This window comes from Anoplopoma fimbria, chromosome 14, assembly GCF_027596085.1.
Source record: "Anoplopoma fimbria isolate UVic2021 breed Golden Eagle Sablefish chromosome 14, Afim_UVic_2022, whole genome shotgun sequence".
NCBI lineage: Eukaryota > Metazoa > Chordata > Actinopteri > Perciformes > Anoplopomatidae > Anoplopoma > Anoplopoma fimbria.
The window spans coordinates 10,191,864-10,209,279 of record NC_072462.1 but is presented as its reverse complement, the minus strand read 5'-3'; the positions used below and the strand labels follow the sequence as shown (position 1 = coordinate 10,209,279).

Genomic DNA, 17,416 nt, shown 5'->3' with positions numbered 1-17,416 from the left:
AGTTTGAAAAAATTATAATAAAATAAAAACTTTATAAATACACATATTGTGTTTAAACATTTTACATCATTTAGATATTGAGTGTTTTGTATAGTCATTTATAGCTCTAGTAAAAACGTTTATTTATTCGTTAATTGTTCATCTATTGTGCTTTATGTAGTTATGTACTTGCTTACTTTATATTTTATTGCAAGTTTCAAACAGTGCAGTCAAGAAGGTAGAAGCGTTTACGCGATGGAAGGTGAGTTTTTATAGTCTCTTATGAACGGACGCTGAGGTCTACTATTTTTTCTTGTGGAACTTAAATGCAGCATTGATGACGTTGTAGAGGGAAGATAAACATGGCGTCCGGACAGCAATGGGTGTTGGTGGAAATGGTTCAAGCATTTTACGAGGCAAGTTTCTCCTCTCTGCAGCTCCGCTGGGTATACCCTCCGTTAACAAGTACATTTCTCGTATGTTTAGCTACTCGTCGATCATTTTAATGTCGTTCCGAGGCCGTTTATCGTAAACTTTCCCGTCAGGGAGGATCTGCGGCTCGTGGAAGGTGTTTGACAACCTCGCAGCCAATCGCTGGTCGAGTTTTAGCTGCTGCCGGTGGCAACGACCAGTCAGCGCGAAGAGGCAAAGGAACACGGAAGTGTGCTGTTCCTTGAAAATCCTTCTGTAGCTTGTCACAAAAGTCTCACATGTCATCAAAACCGTTTAACTGTAGTGTTTAAGCCAACATGAATAGTAAAGCTCTGTGTGTAATGGTGTTATTCACCACTCCGTCTGAGAAGTGTGGTGGCTTTTGTAGTGAGCGTGAACATTGGCGAGTTGAAGTGACGTAACTTACTTGCATAAGTGTACAGAAATCCATTTAAAGTTGATTTTGTTCTTAAAAGTCAGCACAATTGGTATTTTAAAAAAACACATAATGGTGTGAGCTATTAAAGAGAAACTCCTAAACTGTGCTAGAAAATGAACTATGAAAAATTGAGTCGTATGATTATCTTTCTTCAAGAAATTCAGGAATCGGACAAGCTACCAGGTACCGGAGGAACCCCAAACATTACAAAGTTATAAGACATCATAGTTTAAGATCTCCACATTCTATATGGGAATGTCATATAATGAGTTCGACAATATATCTGAAGGAATAGCTGCAGAATGAGCTTTACTTTTATTTCTTTGGATGTGTCATCATAGAAGCTGTGTTTAGGTTATCTTAGGCCCCATGCCAGTGTCCCCCCTAAGTGTCCCCCCCTAAGACCTTAAACCCTGAACCCTCAGGGACTTACTGAGGTCACCTGTTAAATGGTTGCGTGTGAAAGACTGTAAGGGTTTGAAATGGTTTAAATGCTGATGGGACAGCACTTTGCTGTGACATATCACATTACCAAGACAACGTCATTATCATGTTATGTACAATTGGGGATATTTATTTTATACTTTTTACTCCCTGATTTTAACGTCTTCCAGGCTCTTTCCTCACAAGATAAGTTTTGTGAGAAAGTTTTGTCAAATAACTTATTTTCAGTTTTTTTCAAATCCGCTTTAATAACAAAATGATAAGAAATGTTTATTGAATAAACCATCTGAGTAATAAAGTCTATAGCATGTGTTTTTATGTTCCATCTTTAATCCTTAATGTTTTTGGTTAAATATAATCTACCAGGCTGAACACCCTTATGCCGTCCTCTTTGGTTACCTTTTTTCTCCTTGCTTCCACTGGTAACCCTGTGTTTAACATCACATTGCTATGAATTGTGGGTAATTCCCTCAGGCAAAGTCTGCAGTTATGCAGACTTGCGTAAAGTGTTCATAAGGGGCTCAAAATGTCTGTAAGAGAACCCTCAAACACTCGATGATTTAACAGTGGGACAGAACCAAACCCTCACAGACTTTGCTGGAATGGCATCAAAGTCTGTGAGTGTGGACACTGGGATTGGGCCTAACCGTGATCCTCTTCCCGTGTTGTCCAGTCCATGTGACGTCACTGACTGGTTGACACTCTAATGCTAATGCATTGTGGGAGAATAGAAAGCAAAGAAGTGGAATGGTTACAATAAACTGCAAGATGATCAGAAAGTCCCTAAAAGACATCTGGGGCAAAAGAGACATAGAGTAAATCTCTTTGTTTGGTCAACCTGATAGATTAGCAGACATAGATAACCACAAATCAGGGTTTTTGGGGAAGGCTTTATATTGGTAGACACAGTTTATTTATATTTTTGTGGTCACACATGCGCAAAATTAACAAACAATAGAAAACACTGCTGCTTTCAAAATTGTTGCATTCCATATTTCTTCTTTTTACTTTTTTCTACTCTTACAATGTACGGACTGTAGCATGCCGTTTGCGTTCAATTAAGACATAGTACTGCCTCACTAAATAGCACCTTGAACTATGCTCGCATATCTTTACACAAAGGATTGTGGGTCAGAATAGCAAGAAAAGCATGCTGGCTTTGCAAACTGCAAATGCGACCGGAAGCTGCAGGACATAATGGTATTTTTCTGTATACAGCAATTGACATACTATGTTTTGGGGCATACTTAATTATTTTCTGGCATACTATATAGTATGGTAGTCTAGGTATTGACCCCACTTGGCACCTCCCACATTCTGCGAGAATGCAAACTGACACCAAAGTAATCCTCATGTCCCCGTCTCCCTCAGGCTCCTGCGTATCACCTGATCCTGGAGGGGATCCTCATACTGTGGATCATCAGACTTCTGTTCTCTAAGACCTACAAACTCCATGAGACCTATAAACTGACGGAGAAGGTAAGCTAAGCAGCACGGCACAGAGGAAGACAAACAGCGGAGGGTTTGTGTGTGTGTGTGTGCGTGTGTGTGTGCGTGTGCATGTCACCAAACCGCTGTCGTTTGGTTCCATGTTGCAGGAGAAGGAGGACCTCATTGAAGAGTGGCAGCCGGAGCCCCTCGTTCCTCCCGTTTCCAAAGACCATCCCTCCCTCAATTATGATGTTGTCACAGGGTAAGACACTCAGGGCGGATTCATTGCAGGACGGTTGTATTAGACAGCAATGGTTTTTAGTAAGGTTGCACCTGATAAACTCACAATGGAGTAGTCCAAATTCAGTAAAAATGCAAGCTGTACAGCCAAAAATATTTCAATCCACAGAACTCTATCTTAGATTCTAGTGCAGATCTCAAAGATACCTGCTCAGTCAGGCTGAATGTCGTGTCTAAAATGATGCTGCAGACGATGATGAAATTCTGCAGCGATTTAAAAACAACATCCAATCTTTGTTTTGAATATTTCACTCAGTCTAAATATTGTTAGCTTCAACGAAGAGCTGCAACAACTTGATACTCAATGTCCTGTCAGACAGAGTTGAAGACGATGGTTTTAACAACCTTAAAGCTACTTAAGGGGAAAATTAAGAGTAACTGAACTTTGAGGGATTCAACACTTTGCAATCTTAGAGACATTTAGAATCAAGACTCCAGCAGTCAGTACAAACAGACTATCACTATGTGTATTTGGAAGCAGATATGGGCTCAGATGGAGATGAAGAACGCATTTTGTGGAGCGGTTATATGAGGCTCTTCAACTAAAGCCCTGCTGCTCAACCAGCCCAGTATCATGGCAGCTCGGGAAATAGTCCCAAAATGCAATCTATTAGTTTTGCATACAGGGAAACAAATTGTCTGTTGTTGTTTTTTCGTGTCACTCAGGATGAAAATAACGCCAAAGGAAAGGAAAGTATCATGTACTTGACTAAGCAACAGTCAGAGCAAGTGACGTACTATATGTTCAAAAAGACGAGTATTAGTGGGCGGGGCTGGAGGGAAGACCATGTTCGATTAACTGACGTGGCTGATATTTCTTAGTTCATCACAGCTATACCACTATTAGTGAGCATGTCAGCTGAACAGTAGCAAGGGGATTCCATTAGAAATAGTGTTTCCGTTACATAGTTTGTCCAGCAGAGAGCACTTTATTTTTTACACTGTAAAATGTCCTGCTCGCTACGTAACTGGCTCATTTCAGTCAATTGTTGAGCTGCTGTTATCATCTGCCACCTGTGTAAAATAGTTCTCATCGGGCGAAACGAACCAAACTAAAAGAGGAAAGGGCAGCTCCACATACGCAGATACGTTCAGACATGCTCAGGGTCTGTGTTTGACACTTGCTTGTCTTTCCAACATTAAAAACTTACCAGTGTCCTTGCATATTATAGCCAACTCACAACTATCTATGTGCAATTTGGCAAATGCATGAAAACAGACTAAATATCAACCAAAGCACATAATGTAACTTTGACACCAATAAAAGCAGTAATGGATCACTGTAATGGATTCCCAGACTTGAGCATGTTTCATGTTTCTGCCATTTGAATTAAAGACCTCAGTGAACGTAGTGCTCTGTGCTCTGAACTCCGTACACTGTTTCAATGTGTTACAGGAAGCTAAACACACTGTTTTCCATTACAGACCTCCCAGCCACAAAATCACAATCAATGGAAAAGAGTGCATTAACTTTGCTTCATTTAACTTCCTGGGTCTCCTGGACAATGAGCGGGTTAAGGTCAGTATCATTACATAAGCCATAACCACCTTTATCACCAATGAGAATCAGCTTGTGATTGGAAGCTTCTAATAAATGCGGGTTTTTTTCTCCTCATTACAGCAAAAAGCTTTGGCATCACTGAAGAAATATGGTGTGGGCACATGTGGTCCCAGGGGCTTCTATGGAACTTTTGGTGAGTGGAACTTCCTCTTTTTTCATCTTCTAATAAAAATCCACTGGGGGGCGACTGTGGCTCAGTGGTAGAGCGGGGCACGTTATACTGTAACCTCATATACCTGACAGAAACCTTAGTTTTTAACTTTTTTTCCAAAGATACTGCTTGTAATACAGTTTCTTGTTCTAGTGGCTCCACACAGACCTCCCTTGTCGCTATTGATATTGTTAGGTACTATCTTATGTAAACACACATCATATTTTGTTTTACAGAAAATAAATGATGACTGGATTTTAAAATAGAGATATAAGACAAAGGTACACACTAGGACCAGAAATGTGATCTAAACGGGTTAAAAGGACATTTTTAATTTCATCTCGTCTTTAAGTCTTGTCAAAGAGTCATCTGTGGCACTTTAACCATACCCGCTACAGAATGCAAAATAATACAAATTGAATCACAAAATGTTGAGAAGTTAAGAAATCAGAGTTGCTGATTGATTAATAAGCCTTCTTCTTTCCACCCCCCAGTAAAGATTTTTTATGGGTGGAGTTTTTCCTTTTCCGATGTGAGGGTCCTGGGTCAGAGCATGTGGAATGCTGTCCAGATTGTAAAGCCCTCTGTGGCAACTTTTGTGATTTTGGGCTGTACAAATAAATGGAATTGAGATCAAGAGAGACTTTATTCTGGACAGTATTTGATCCAGTCTAAAATGACAGCAGGTGGTTCTCATGAACCTCAAAGTCCCAGCCTATTAACTTACAAATCACGTTGGTCATTTGAGAGAAATTGTTCCTGTAGTTTACGTCTCAACACACAGTCCGTTACTCACTCTGCCTCAGCTTTTTATAAATACAGACTTCCAATTTTAATCTAACAAGATAGCCAATATTTAAAGGTCCACCTTAAAAACTCCACCTTAAAAACTAAGGTTTCTGTCAGGTATTTGAGGCTACAGTACAAGACTCATTATTGGTATTTTTTTCCATTAGTGCTTTTAGTGTATCATCAATTGCATCTTTATTTTGACATTTTTCTGGTGCTGTTAGAATGATATCTAGTGTAAACCCCCTACCCACCACCACAAATGACCCCCACACCGATTCCACAGTGATTCCATTACACCTTACATTTGACCAATTATTGATAGAGAATGCTGTGCTAAAAACAGTAGGTAGGTGTCTGACAACATTATTATGGAATGAAACCTACAGAGAAATGAAACGCTTTCTTTACTTTTCACTTTATCCGGGCCTTTTTGCCATTGTGCTTCCCGCTTAGGGTGAATTCTCGTTTTGAAATCGCGCGTCACAGCCACATTGTTGAAATCATCAAATTATTCCGCCATGACATTGGAAATCTTTTAGCTCACTCTAAGCTACGCTTTCTGTACTCCAACACATCAAATTCTGACAACACCAGCATTCTTCTCACATTTCCATTGTTGTCTTCAGGCAACAAGACACATGACGCAAAAAACAAACAGAAAGGGAACTGTAAAGGAACCCACTTTAATCCTCTGTAGAGTAATTTCTGTAACGTTGTCAGACACTTATAAAATCAATCTGAGCCTGTCAGTGGTGAAAACAAGCACTTTTAGAGGATGTACACTGACATTGTGCTATTGCCCGGAAGGATAACATTGCAGCTTGTTTAGCAGCTGCCGTCTACAGCGTTCTCCCTCCATACTGGGCTAATTTCAAGAATGATGTCCCCTTTAGTCACTTAAATACAAATCTGGAGGAAAATCGAGTTGAAAAATACCCTTAATCTTTTAATATGGTTTTTAATATGGCTAGTTTTGTTAGTGCCATCATCAACTACATCTGAAAGATATCTTTCAGAGGTTTTTATTTGTTGCAAATAAACACAGTTGACCCTGTCACAGCTATCATGGAGCCCACACTCTCACTAACTTCACTCCTTGAAGAAATATTAACACATTTTTGGAAAAACAATAAAAGTGTTACAGAGAGAGGCAGACAGAACTATCTACAATACGCTTCAGAAGGAATGTTGAGGATGTCACCTAAATTAGCAGTGAAAACAGGTTAAAAAGATAGAAGCTACAGCTATACAGAGTGTAAAACTGAACCACCACATCACCTGGAGAGGGAGATTGAAGACAATGAAATGTCAGGAGCAACACTGTTCCTGTGAAGCAGGGTAGGTCTTTATTCACTGTAAGGCAGCAAAGCAGTAAAGCAGCATGTGTATGCTTTCAGTACACCTGCAGAAGTTAGCTTAGCATAATGCGAACAGTAGTAAATGTTGTGCTAACGTACTCTACTAATGTTATCTCCAAAGGTTTTTATAAATGTATATCTCCTTCCAACCTCTCCGGGTAACAAATATCAACAACGTTTAACCAGGACTAGCTCCAAATCCACTAAACCAGCCTGAAGATGAAGGACATCTGAAACCATTGTTAAGTCTATGGAACAGAGACGGATAGTTGTCAGACCCTGGTCAGGGCTGACTGTTGCTACGCTATGATTGGCCAGTCCGCGTTCAAGGGGCGGGGACACCAAAATGTCTGGAATGCAGTTCCTTTCTCCATAAAACATTTGCAAAGTCACTTTAAAGACCTGAGATGTTTACATCAATGTGTACCAGCTAACAGTTTGTGTCTTTCCTGCATTTGTAGGCAGGAATGTCATCATCACTGTGCTTCTGCATGAAATAGAAACAAAACAGATGTTGTCCTCTAAAAACCTTGCCCCATAGCGCTGTAGGGTACTTCCACAGTGGTTATTAAGCCATCGTAATCATATTTTAAACATCTTTTATTTACACACAAAGTTTCTCCTCATATTCTTATCGAACCAGGTGAAGTTTATTCTCTGCACGCCTGAATATGTTCTGTCATAGTAAATGTAAAAGAACAGTGAACTCTGGAGTAACTTCTTAGTTATAACTACTTTTCTTTGTTTCTGGTCCCCAGATGTTCACCTGGAGCTGGAGAGTCGTCTGGCTAAATTCATGAAAACAGAAGAGGCCATCATCTATTCTTATGGCTTTGCGACCATTGCCAGTGCGATCCCTGCCTACTCCAAGAGGGGGGACATCATCTTTGTGTGAGTACTGTCTCTGCTGACGTGTGTATAGCAACATTAAACCAGGATACAGTGATCGGACTTCAGACTCATTGTTGTGGGGAGCCTGAGAATGAAGGCTCCACTGTAATTAGTGTGCATATGACAAATAAAGACTGCAACTACAAGTACTGTCAGGCTTAGTTCCTTGAGGGTTCAGCACAGGAAAACAACATCTAGCATCTGAAGCCTGCATATGTTCATATGTAAGCTTGGCGTGTTGCGTTTTCAGTTTTGTGTTGTGTCTTTTGCCGTGTTTTCAGGGACGAAGCGGCCTGCTTCTCCATCCAGAAGGGTCTTCAAGCGTCCCGCAGCTTCATCAAATACTTCAAACACAACGACATGGAAGATCTGGAGAGGCTGCTCAAGGAGCAGGAGCTGGAGGACCAGAAGGTTAGTACAGGGGTTTTATTTGGGGATGGTGTCACGATGTCCCTTGTGTTTTCATGCTAGCAAATGTAGCCCAGAGTGTTTGAACTGCAATCAGTATTTTCATAATCCTGAATCAACTCTGTATTTATGTCTTACTGTCCTTCCTGTCAAAGTCTCGTAATTTAACACACTTTGTTTCTGCGGCAGAATCCTCGTAAAGCCAGAGTGACCCGGAAGTTCATTGTCGTGGAGGGTCTGTACATCAACACTGCAGACATCTGTCCTCTGCCTGAACTGGTAAATAGAAAGACTGCTTATTATCCTCCACAATAACACTAATATCCTGGACTCATATTCAGGGGTGCTTTCAGAGCAAACAATGATTCAGTGATTATCAAGCGGCACAGAATGTTACCTGCAGGTGGCGAGTAACAATCTGCACAAGGGACTTAAAAATATCTGCAGAATTCTATCTCTTCACTGAAATTATCATCAAATGGTCTCACGCAGGTAAAAGACAGCATTCATCGGTTGATTGGAGTCAACGATTTATTTGAGTCCAATCAGGTAGGTAGGGAGACAGAGGGGGGTAGGTAGGGAGACAGAGGGGGGTAGGTAGGGAGACAGAGGGGTAGGTAGAGAGACAGAGGGGTAGGTAGGGAGACAGAGGGGTAGGTAGGGAGACAGAGGGGTAGGTAGGGAGACAGAGGGGTAGGTAGGGAGACAGAGGGGTAGGTAGGGAGACAGAGGGGTAGGTAGGGAGACAGAGGGGTAGGTAGAGAGACAGAGGGGTAGGTAGGGAGACAGAGGGGTAGGTAGGGAGACAGAGGGGGTAGGTAGGTAGAGACAGAGGGGTAGGTAGGGAGACAGAGGGGTAGGTAGAGAGACAGAGGGGTAGGTAGAGAGACAGAGGGGTAGGTAGGGAGACAGAGGGGTAGGTAGAGAGACAGAGGGGTAGGTAGGACAGAGGGGGTAGGTAGGGAGACAGAGGGGTAGGTAGGGAGACAGAGGGGTAGGTAGAGAGACAGAGGGGTAGGTAGGGAGACAGAGGGGTAGGTAGAGAGACAGAGGGGTAGGTAGGGAGACAGAGGGGTAGGTAGGAGACAGACAGAGGGGTAGGTAGAGAGACAGAGGGGTAGGTAGGAAGACAGAGGGGTAGGTAGGGAGACAGAGGGGTAGGTAGGAGACAGAGGGGTAGGTAGGGAGACAGAGGGGTAGGTAGAGAGACAGAGGGGTAGGTAGGGAGACAGAGGGGTAGGTAGGAGACAGAGGGGTAGGTAGGAGAGACAGAGGGGTAGGTAGGAGAGACAGAGGGGTAGGTAGGAGACAGAGGGGTAGGTAGGTAGAGACAGAGGGGTAGGTAGGGAGACAGAGACAGAGGGGTAGGTAGGGAGACAGAGGGGTAGGTAGAGAGACAGAGGGGTAGGTAGGAAGACAGAGGGGTAGGTAGGGAGACAGAGGGGTAGGTAGGAGACAGAGGGGTAGGTAGGAGACAGAGGGGGTAGGTAGGTAGAGACAGAGGGGTAGGTAGGAAGACAGAGGGGTAGGTAGGAGACAGAGGGGTAGGTAGGTAGGTAGAGACAGAGGGGTAGGTAGAGAGACAGAGGGGTAGGTAGGAGACAGAGGGGTAGGTAGGGAGACAGTATGTGCCATCTTGGCGGATCTCTAAAAGTCCGCCTTTTAACAGTGAGTGTAAAGACATAAGATGTACAGCAGGAACTACAAATCCCAGAGTGCCGATGTCTGAACTGCTGCCTCATTACTCCTAAACATGGAATATGTATCTAATATGGCCGTCGTATTCCTACATGCCTCAGCTCTGTTGCTTATTGTTGGTGTTGTGGAAACCTCCAGGTGAAGCTGAAGTACAAGTACAGGGTGCGGATCTTTCTGGAGGAGAGCATGTCTTTTGGTGTGCTGGGAGAACACGGCAGAGGAGTCACCGAGCACTTTGGGGTCAACGTGAGTACGCTCAGCTTTACATGAAGACATGCTGGATATATCTGGGCACAGTTAAAGGCGTGTTGGGTTTGTTTGTTAGTGTTTATTTCTAATTTTCTGTTTTGTATAGCATCAACAAAACAGAAAATTAGAAAGTTCTTAGCCTCACACATACAGCTGTCCCACCTCCTACTGTGTGCTGATCAAATTCATTGTTTCCAATAATAGATTTAATTTAATTAACTCTTCAAATGAACAATAAAAAGAGGACTACTGTTGTGCTGGGATCCAGAGTTTGATCAGTCTCCGGGGTTCAACGTTAATGCTTTACTTCACTTCACAAGTTTATTTTTTTCTTAGTTATGGTAAATGGACTGTACTTGTACAGCATTTTTCTAGTCTTCCGACCACTTAAAGCACTTTTACACTACATATCATTCACCCATTCACACCCATTCATACACTGATGACAGGGGCTACTATGTTAGGTGCCATCTGCACATCAGGACTCTAAGTCTAACTAACATTCGCACACATTCACACACCGATGGCACAGCCTTCGGGAGCAACTTGGGGTTAAGTGTCTTGCCCTGAGCCACAGTCGCCCAAATAGCATCATTGTTATCAAATAACAACAAAGACTAAAGTTATATTGTAACGTTTTATCCATATTGCTCTCAAACTTAAAGCACCTACATCCTTTCTAACGTCACCCAACTAAACTCCTGTTTTCAGGACATTGACATGCTCACCTGTACTTCGACTCAAAAACATTGTCTTTCCCTGCCCCATTTTCTCGCGAGTGCCCAATCTGTACTGTGCATGTGCAACTTCAGCATTCACTTCATCAGAAGTGAGATGGCTCAAGTTTAGTTTATCTAGAGAGAACATTTAAAAACTACAAAAGGCTGACCAAAGTGCTGTACAGTGGAAAAACAACAATACAATAAAATAAGAGAATCCTTTATTAGTCCCACAGCGGGGACATTTGCAGGATTACAACAGCAAAGTGGATAGAGCAACACGAGACATTATTAAAAAACAAAAAAATGTAAACAAGAACAATAAATAATCAACCAGTAAAAGTATAATAAATGAGTAAACCTTAAAAAACAACAAAAGCTAACATTCAAAATAGTTGTATTAAGTGGTTGGATACACAGTATTGCACATGTGAGGTAGGAAATGTTTCTATTGCACATGCATACATCGATATCAATACTGATATTGCACATACATGAGTGAATGAATATATAAAAAGGTTAAATCCTTAGTTACTCCCAAATCATTTATTACCACTTGCCTTCTGGTGAGTTGTTAGATTTACTAGCTCGGCATTTTTATTGCCCCGGCCAAGCGGTCAATCCTTCTTGTTCAGACCTGGTCTTCCTAATCTAAAAAAAACATTCTGGGCATATTGTGTCCATTTTATTTATGTGCCTCATGTGTGTAATAACATGTTTCTATTACTTCAATATGCAGATCGATGACATTGACCTGATCAGCGCCAACATGGAGAACGCCGTGGCCTCCATCGGAGGCTTCTGCTGCGGACGCTCCTTTGTCATCGACCACCAGGTAAAATCCAACAAGAATGTATCCATTTGAGTCAATCTGAACCGGCTCACGGTTCAGATAGAGGAGAGAGAACGCAAGTTATTTACAAAACAAGAGAACGAGATGTGAACCATCTGAAGCATCAGTGATGTTTGTGAGCAGAGGTAAATAATGTATGAAGAAGTTGCATGCTAAAAGAAAGGACAAAGACGAGCAGTCAAACGAGGAGTCTAGTCTGAGAGGTTGTGTCCTCGATTGTTTCAAATCCACTATAACTTGTGATGTTGGGTAGCTCTAATAAATCCGTAAATGATGTTACCTCATCCTAATTCAAGGGTTCAAGGATTCAAGGAGCATTTATTGTCATTATGCAACACAGGGATGCACAAGAAAATTCAGTTGTAGCCCATTTTCAACACATCAAACACAGACAAACAAAACAAAAACAGCAGTACATTCCTGTAGTGCATTCTTTAAATTTGCATCATAAGGAATGTCAACAGCATCAACAAAAACAATTCTCTGAGCAGATAATATGGCCGACATCTGAACATTAAAAATTCAACTGGAGGAAAACATTGTCCATCAACTTTGACTGTGTTTGAGCACCAAGCATCATGGTGTAAACACAGAGTCCACCTCCTCTGGTCCCACCGGAGTCCTGCTCTCTGTCCTGCTGTCTGTCCGTCAAGTGCAGCTTGATCCGGGATGAACTATGGATCCAGGTCTCTGTGAGGATGTGGACTCAACAGTCACTGACCTCCCTCTGCTTTCATTCATCAGACAGCCAGGAGCATGCTGGGTAGTGGAGTAGCCTCAGGTCCTAGCTGGGTTAGCTTAGCTTCCATCTGGGCTCTCCTCCCTCTCCTCTCTGGGGCAGTTTGGGGGCGTTTGGTCCGGCTGGTTGGTCGGCCGTGGACGGTGATCGTCTCAAAAGTCCGCTGAACTTATCCCCATGTTTCCTTTTCAGATGTCGATGCATTCTGTCATAGGCAATTAGTGATAAACAGGAAAAGAAACAACAAAAAAAGACCAAAATGTAGTTAAATTCATGGGAGCTACCTACGACAGCATGTACATGAACTAAAGTTTGTTCCTCAGCTGGTATTCTAAATCCCTGCGCGGACTCTACATCTGTAATCATTGCATACAGTTGTGTGTTTGTGTTCCTCATATTTTCCCGGATGGCGTCTAGATTTTCTTGGTCTATAACTTTTTAATGGGACACGGTTAAACCAATCCTATTGAGGGAGTGCTCTGAGGCCTTTTAAGAAGTAAAAAATAGATTTTAATGAGGTGTGAACAGTTTCCAGCAGACAACAACTCCACTTGTAAAGTCAGAGCGGTGCAGGAATGTCCAGACCTCAGTCCGGTCCAGAAGAGCTGTTCACCGACAGTGAAACTGGACAAATGAAATAAAGCTGATCTGAGAACTCCTCACATGGATCCATTGGTGCTGCCAAAAGTGCTTCTACCAAATACTAACTTCAAAGTGTTGAAATCAAACGCAGACAGTTATTTCTATTTTTTACTTTGACTTTAGGTCCATTTGTAGGTATTGGTTTTTACTTTGATATTCAAATATTTGGTTTCAGTGTCAGGATCCCAATCCATATGACATTGTTCATCAGTAACAAGCCAGATCTCTCTCTCTCTCTCTCTCTCTCTCTCTCTCTCTCTCTCTCTCTCTCTTGTGCTTGCAGCGTCTGTCGGGTCAGGGCTACTGTTTCTCTGCCTCCCTGCCTCCCATGCTGGCTGCTGCTGCCATCGAGGCCCTCAACATCATGGAGGAGGATCCAGGTACAGGCTCCGCCTCCAACTGCTTTACCTTCTCCCTCTCTCCACCTTTAACATTTGTGTGCACTTGGAATTTGTGATTTCTCTACTGATTTAGTGTTAAAAAAGTTGCCATATAAATAACTATCTTCATTTATTTTCCTTGAGCTGTCGTTAGAGAGAGGGGGCTTGCAATTTGCGCTGATTAGAATAACATTTTGAATAATAAGCATTTCTGTTTTTCATCTGTTCTGCAGACATTTTCACCGTCCTGAGGGAAAAGTGCAAACACGTTTACAAGGCTTTACAGGGGTAAGTTCACATGCACTATGTTGACCACAGTCCATCGCTGCATTCTCTCTGCATTATTGGATACCATGATTGTATTAACTAACAATTCAGTACATTTAGACCTGTATATGTGTTTGGTATGTTGTTGTTTTTTTACGTAGTTTGGAAAGCAATGTTTATGTTACACATCTTTACACAGCATTATGCTGTATTCACACCAAACATGACGCACCTATTTTGCGCAACTATACTACATAGAAAGTCAATGCAAAGAAGCTCATCGACGCAAGTGAACGTGAAATCGGAATGAGGCGATTTTGCATTAAAAAAATGAAATAATCTTGGCCTCCTCCCGGCGCGAGAAATGTTTCAACTCGGACAAGAAACTGTTGTGACACTGTGTCCTTAAAGCCTATCAGTGTTGAGGTTCTCCGCCTGTCATCACTGACGTACTGACGTTGAATCAGAAAGGAAGGAAACAAATATTGTATCAGCAGGTGTTCACCCAGAGCTCGTTGATACCTCATATTAGTAGACCAGATGAAACTATGAGTAAAAATGTATGTGTATAAACCATATGGTACAAACAATGAATACAACAATGCCGTATTTACACATGTTTTGTGGCCCTTTCCTTATGTGTTAGGTCTTGTGCAATATGTATTTTAAGGCATTCAAATCGATTTCAAATCGAATCGATTTCAAAGTTGATAAAGAGAGATACTGCATCTGATTTTGCAGAAATCTTTCGAAAATTTAACATTTGAGTAAAATTAGGTGCAAAATATTTAAATAACTTTTAATTACATAAATACTACAGTGAATTCAAAGATGCTCCAGGCAGTGACTTTGCAGCAGCTCTGTGATCCACACGTCAGCAGCAGCCAGTTGTTCTTGTTTCCCTCGGTGGCCTCCTGCTCATTTTTCCTGACTGTTAACGACTCGCAGCAGCTCCAGCAGCATGTGGTGGTTGAAGTAACACCTAAACAGGCCTGTTCATTATTTGGGTCTGAGAACATTAGGCTCCAGAATATTTCTTCACACACAGGCTCCTGTGGGTTGAATACATGCTCCCACTTCAAAACGTGCTTCTCCTCAATCAATCTCCCACTGGTCTCCAAACGTGTTTCCTCCAGGATTACCTTTGTTTTCAACGTATCACAAATGTGTTTCTAATCATAGTCTGCGTAGAGAGGAGGTCTGGGTGGACGGGTGGGTCACACAAATACAGGTCTTTCACCCAAAAGACCCCATTTGGTGTCCCGGTGAAACCAAAAGTCATTGCGACTTATTTTCATTTTGACTATTGTAAATAAAATGATTTGACAAATGTACTTATTTCTAGCCAAACCCTGATGTTTTTACTAAACCTAGGCAATAGTTCTTGTTGCTTTATGTTCAATTTTAGAATTGCAAACCCAATCCATGAGGAACTACTGTTCCCTCTAAACTTATTGGATGATGCAGTTTGGTTGTATGGGAACATAATTTTGTAGGAGACAGGGTAGCATAGAGCCTTTTCTGGAGCTGGAGGGTCGGTAAATACCCAGATAAATCATATTTATTGAAATTTGCTAGAATAAAATCTCTTTGGACAAGGCCATGAGTGAACCCAAAGGTCACAGCCACACCATATCCAGACCAGCCGGGAGTCAGCCCGGAGAAGGACACATATTAATTCACAATGAGATGGTCTTGCTGAATAGATGTATGTTATAGTAGTGTTATAGTTATGTGATGCTTTGTGTTTTCCCTGATGTATGACAGAATACCAGGTCTCAAGTTAGTTGGAGAAGAGTTGGCCCCAGCTCTTCACTTACAGCTGGAGAGAAGTTCTGGCTCCAGAGACTCTGACACGCAGCTGCTCCGCACCATCGTAGAATATGTAAGTCTACTTTGGTTCCAACAATTCCATTCCATCTGTATAGCCCAAATTCACAAATTTCCCTCAGAAGGCCTTAAAATCTGGACACATTTGACATCCTCTGTCCCAGGACCCTCACATCGGCACAGGAAAAACTCCCCCAAAAAACGTTAACGTCTTCAGAATTTAAAGACCCCGCAGGAAAAATCCCAACACCCCAAATGTCTGGGTAAAAGAAGTGTCTAATCTCTTACCTGTCAACTACATGCCAATGCCTGATTACACCCCCCCCCCAACTCTATTGTTATTAACATACACCGAGGTTACAAAAAGTAGAAACCTTTCAGGAGTCCAGATGTAAAGTACAATATCAAGCTGGAACTCTTCTGACAAGGCTCATCATAACAATTTCGGCTTTGTCCCATTTTTTTGCCGTTATGTTCTTGTGAACAAACAAACAAAGTTATTATTAAGTGTCTCATGGAAGTCTCCATATTTTTCACATCAGTGTCTGGAGAGGCGCGTGGCTCTGACCCTCGCTCGCTACCTGGACAAAGAGGAGCGTTTCCTCCCCTCACCCAGGTAAGGCTCTCTACTACGGCTTATCATGAAGTATAATTGTCCTGAGCCTCCTAGTATTAAGTTATTCAACTGATTCTGCTAGTCTCCTTTATTCAACTTGTTAATGTAGAACTTGTAAAATTCAGTGACCTTTCTTACTATGGTAACGATTGTTGAAATGTTGAAATGTGGATCGTCGACCCTGTCTGACTGCTCCACCCGTGTGTCCTCAGCATCAGAGTGGTGGTCACCGTGGAACAGACGGAGGAGGACATCCAGAAGGCCGTGTCTTGTATCCAGGAGGCGGCTTCAGCTGTCCTCAAATGACGACGTAGTGCTGTCGCTGCTGAAACTTTAATCAGCCGTCACTGGAGCTTTAGCAGGAGCCCACTCAGTGGACCGGGTGGGACGTCACTGTAAGGGGGGACACTCCGGACCACAGACTGTGAACCCAGCACACTGAACATGTCCCCACCAGGACCTTCATTGATAAATACGCCTTATGTCATGTAGCCTAGCTTCTGTTTGTCTCTTAATTCTTTGCCTCTCTCCTTGTTCTCATTCCCCATGTGTCATAATCATACTACATGTACCACATGTTGCATATTGTTCTGAATGTAAGCGTAGGCCTTCAGCAGGATGGTTTGCAGTTGACTTCCTGCTATGAAAGAAAACTGTAGTGAGAATTACACTTGATCTCGACAGACCAAATGACTTGTTGCTTTTTCTGTACTGACCAAAGAAGACACATTTCTCATTTTGTTTTATTTATAATATGTTTGCAGTCGACTAGTACATGAACTGTACACAAGGGTAATGATTTTATATGCCACTGGTTGCTTTACCACAAATGGACACTTGAGTTTTAAACCAGATTTTTTTCCTAATTTTCCTTTGATATTCAGTCGATGTTACTTCTCTTTTGTTAGAGGTCATGCATTCTGACAACTTTACTTTTATGAAATGTAAATACATCTGATTTAAAATTAGTTTTGGTGTAAGGTGTTTTTTGTGTGTGTGTGTGTGAATGATCAAATATTGGGTGAAAACAGTTTGACAAGTTTTTGTAAAAGGTACTTCCACGACATGACCTGACATGAGAGTATAGAGTTCAAATAGAGCAGGAATATTCTGGTTTGCCTATTTGCACTTCAGAATCATTTTATACTTTCTTATAACTTACTTATACCACTAAATTTGCTGATAATGTTATGCTGATTACAGGAATATAATCCAAATTGTCTGCAGTGCTCCATTC

At 41.9% G+C, this 17,416-nt stretch overlaps 1 protein-coding gene across 1 annotated transcript; it reads left to right on the top strand.

The window, feature by feature from the left end:
- The first annotated feature begins 306 nt into the window (after nt 1-306).
- sptlc1 (serine palmitoyltransferase, long chain base subunit 1) lies at nt 307-17,166 on the top strand. The gene is made up of 15 exons (XM_054612503.1): nt 307-395; nt 2,666-2,773; nt 2,893-2,987; nt 4,451-4,544; nt 4,647-4,719; nt 7,646-7,778; nt 8,060-8,189; nt 8,376-8,465; nt 10,023-10,130; nt 11,592-11,687; nt 13,370-13,466; nt 13,700-13,754; nt 15,501-15,618; nt 16,106-16,179; nt 16,392-17,166. The coding sequence occupies exons 1-15, from the start codon at nt 342-344 to the stop codon at nt 16,483-16,485; spliced, it is 1,419 nt and encodes a 472-aa protein (XP_054468478.1). The 5' UTR covers nt 307-341; the 3' UTR covers nt 16,486-17,166.
- Nucleotides 17,167-17,416: the final 250 nt, after the last annotated feature.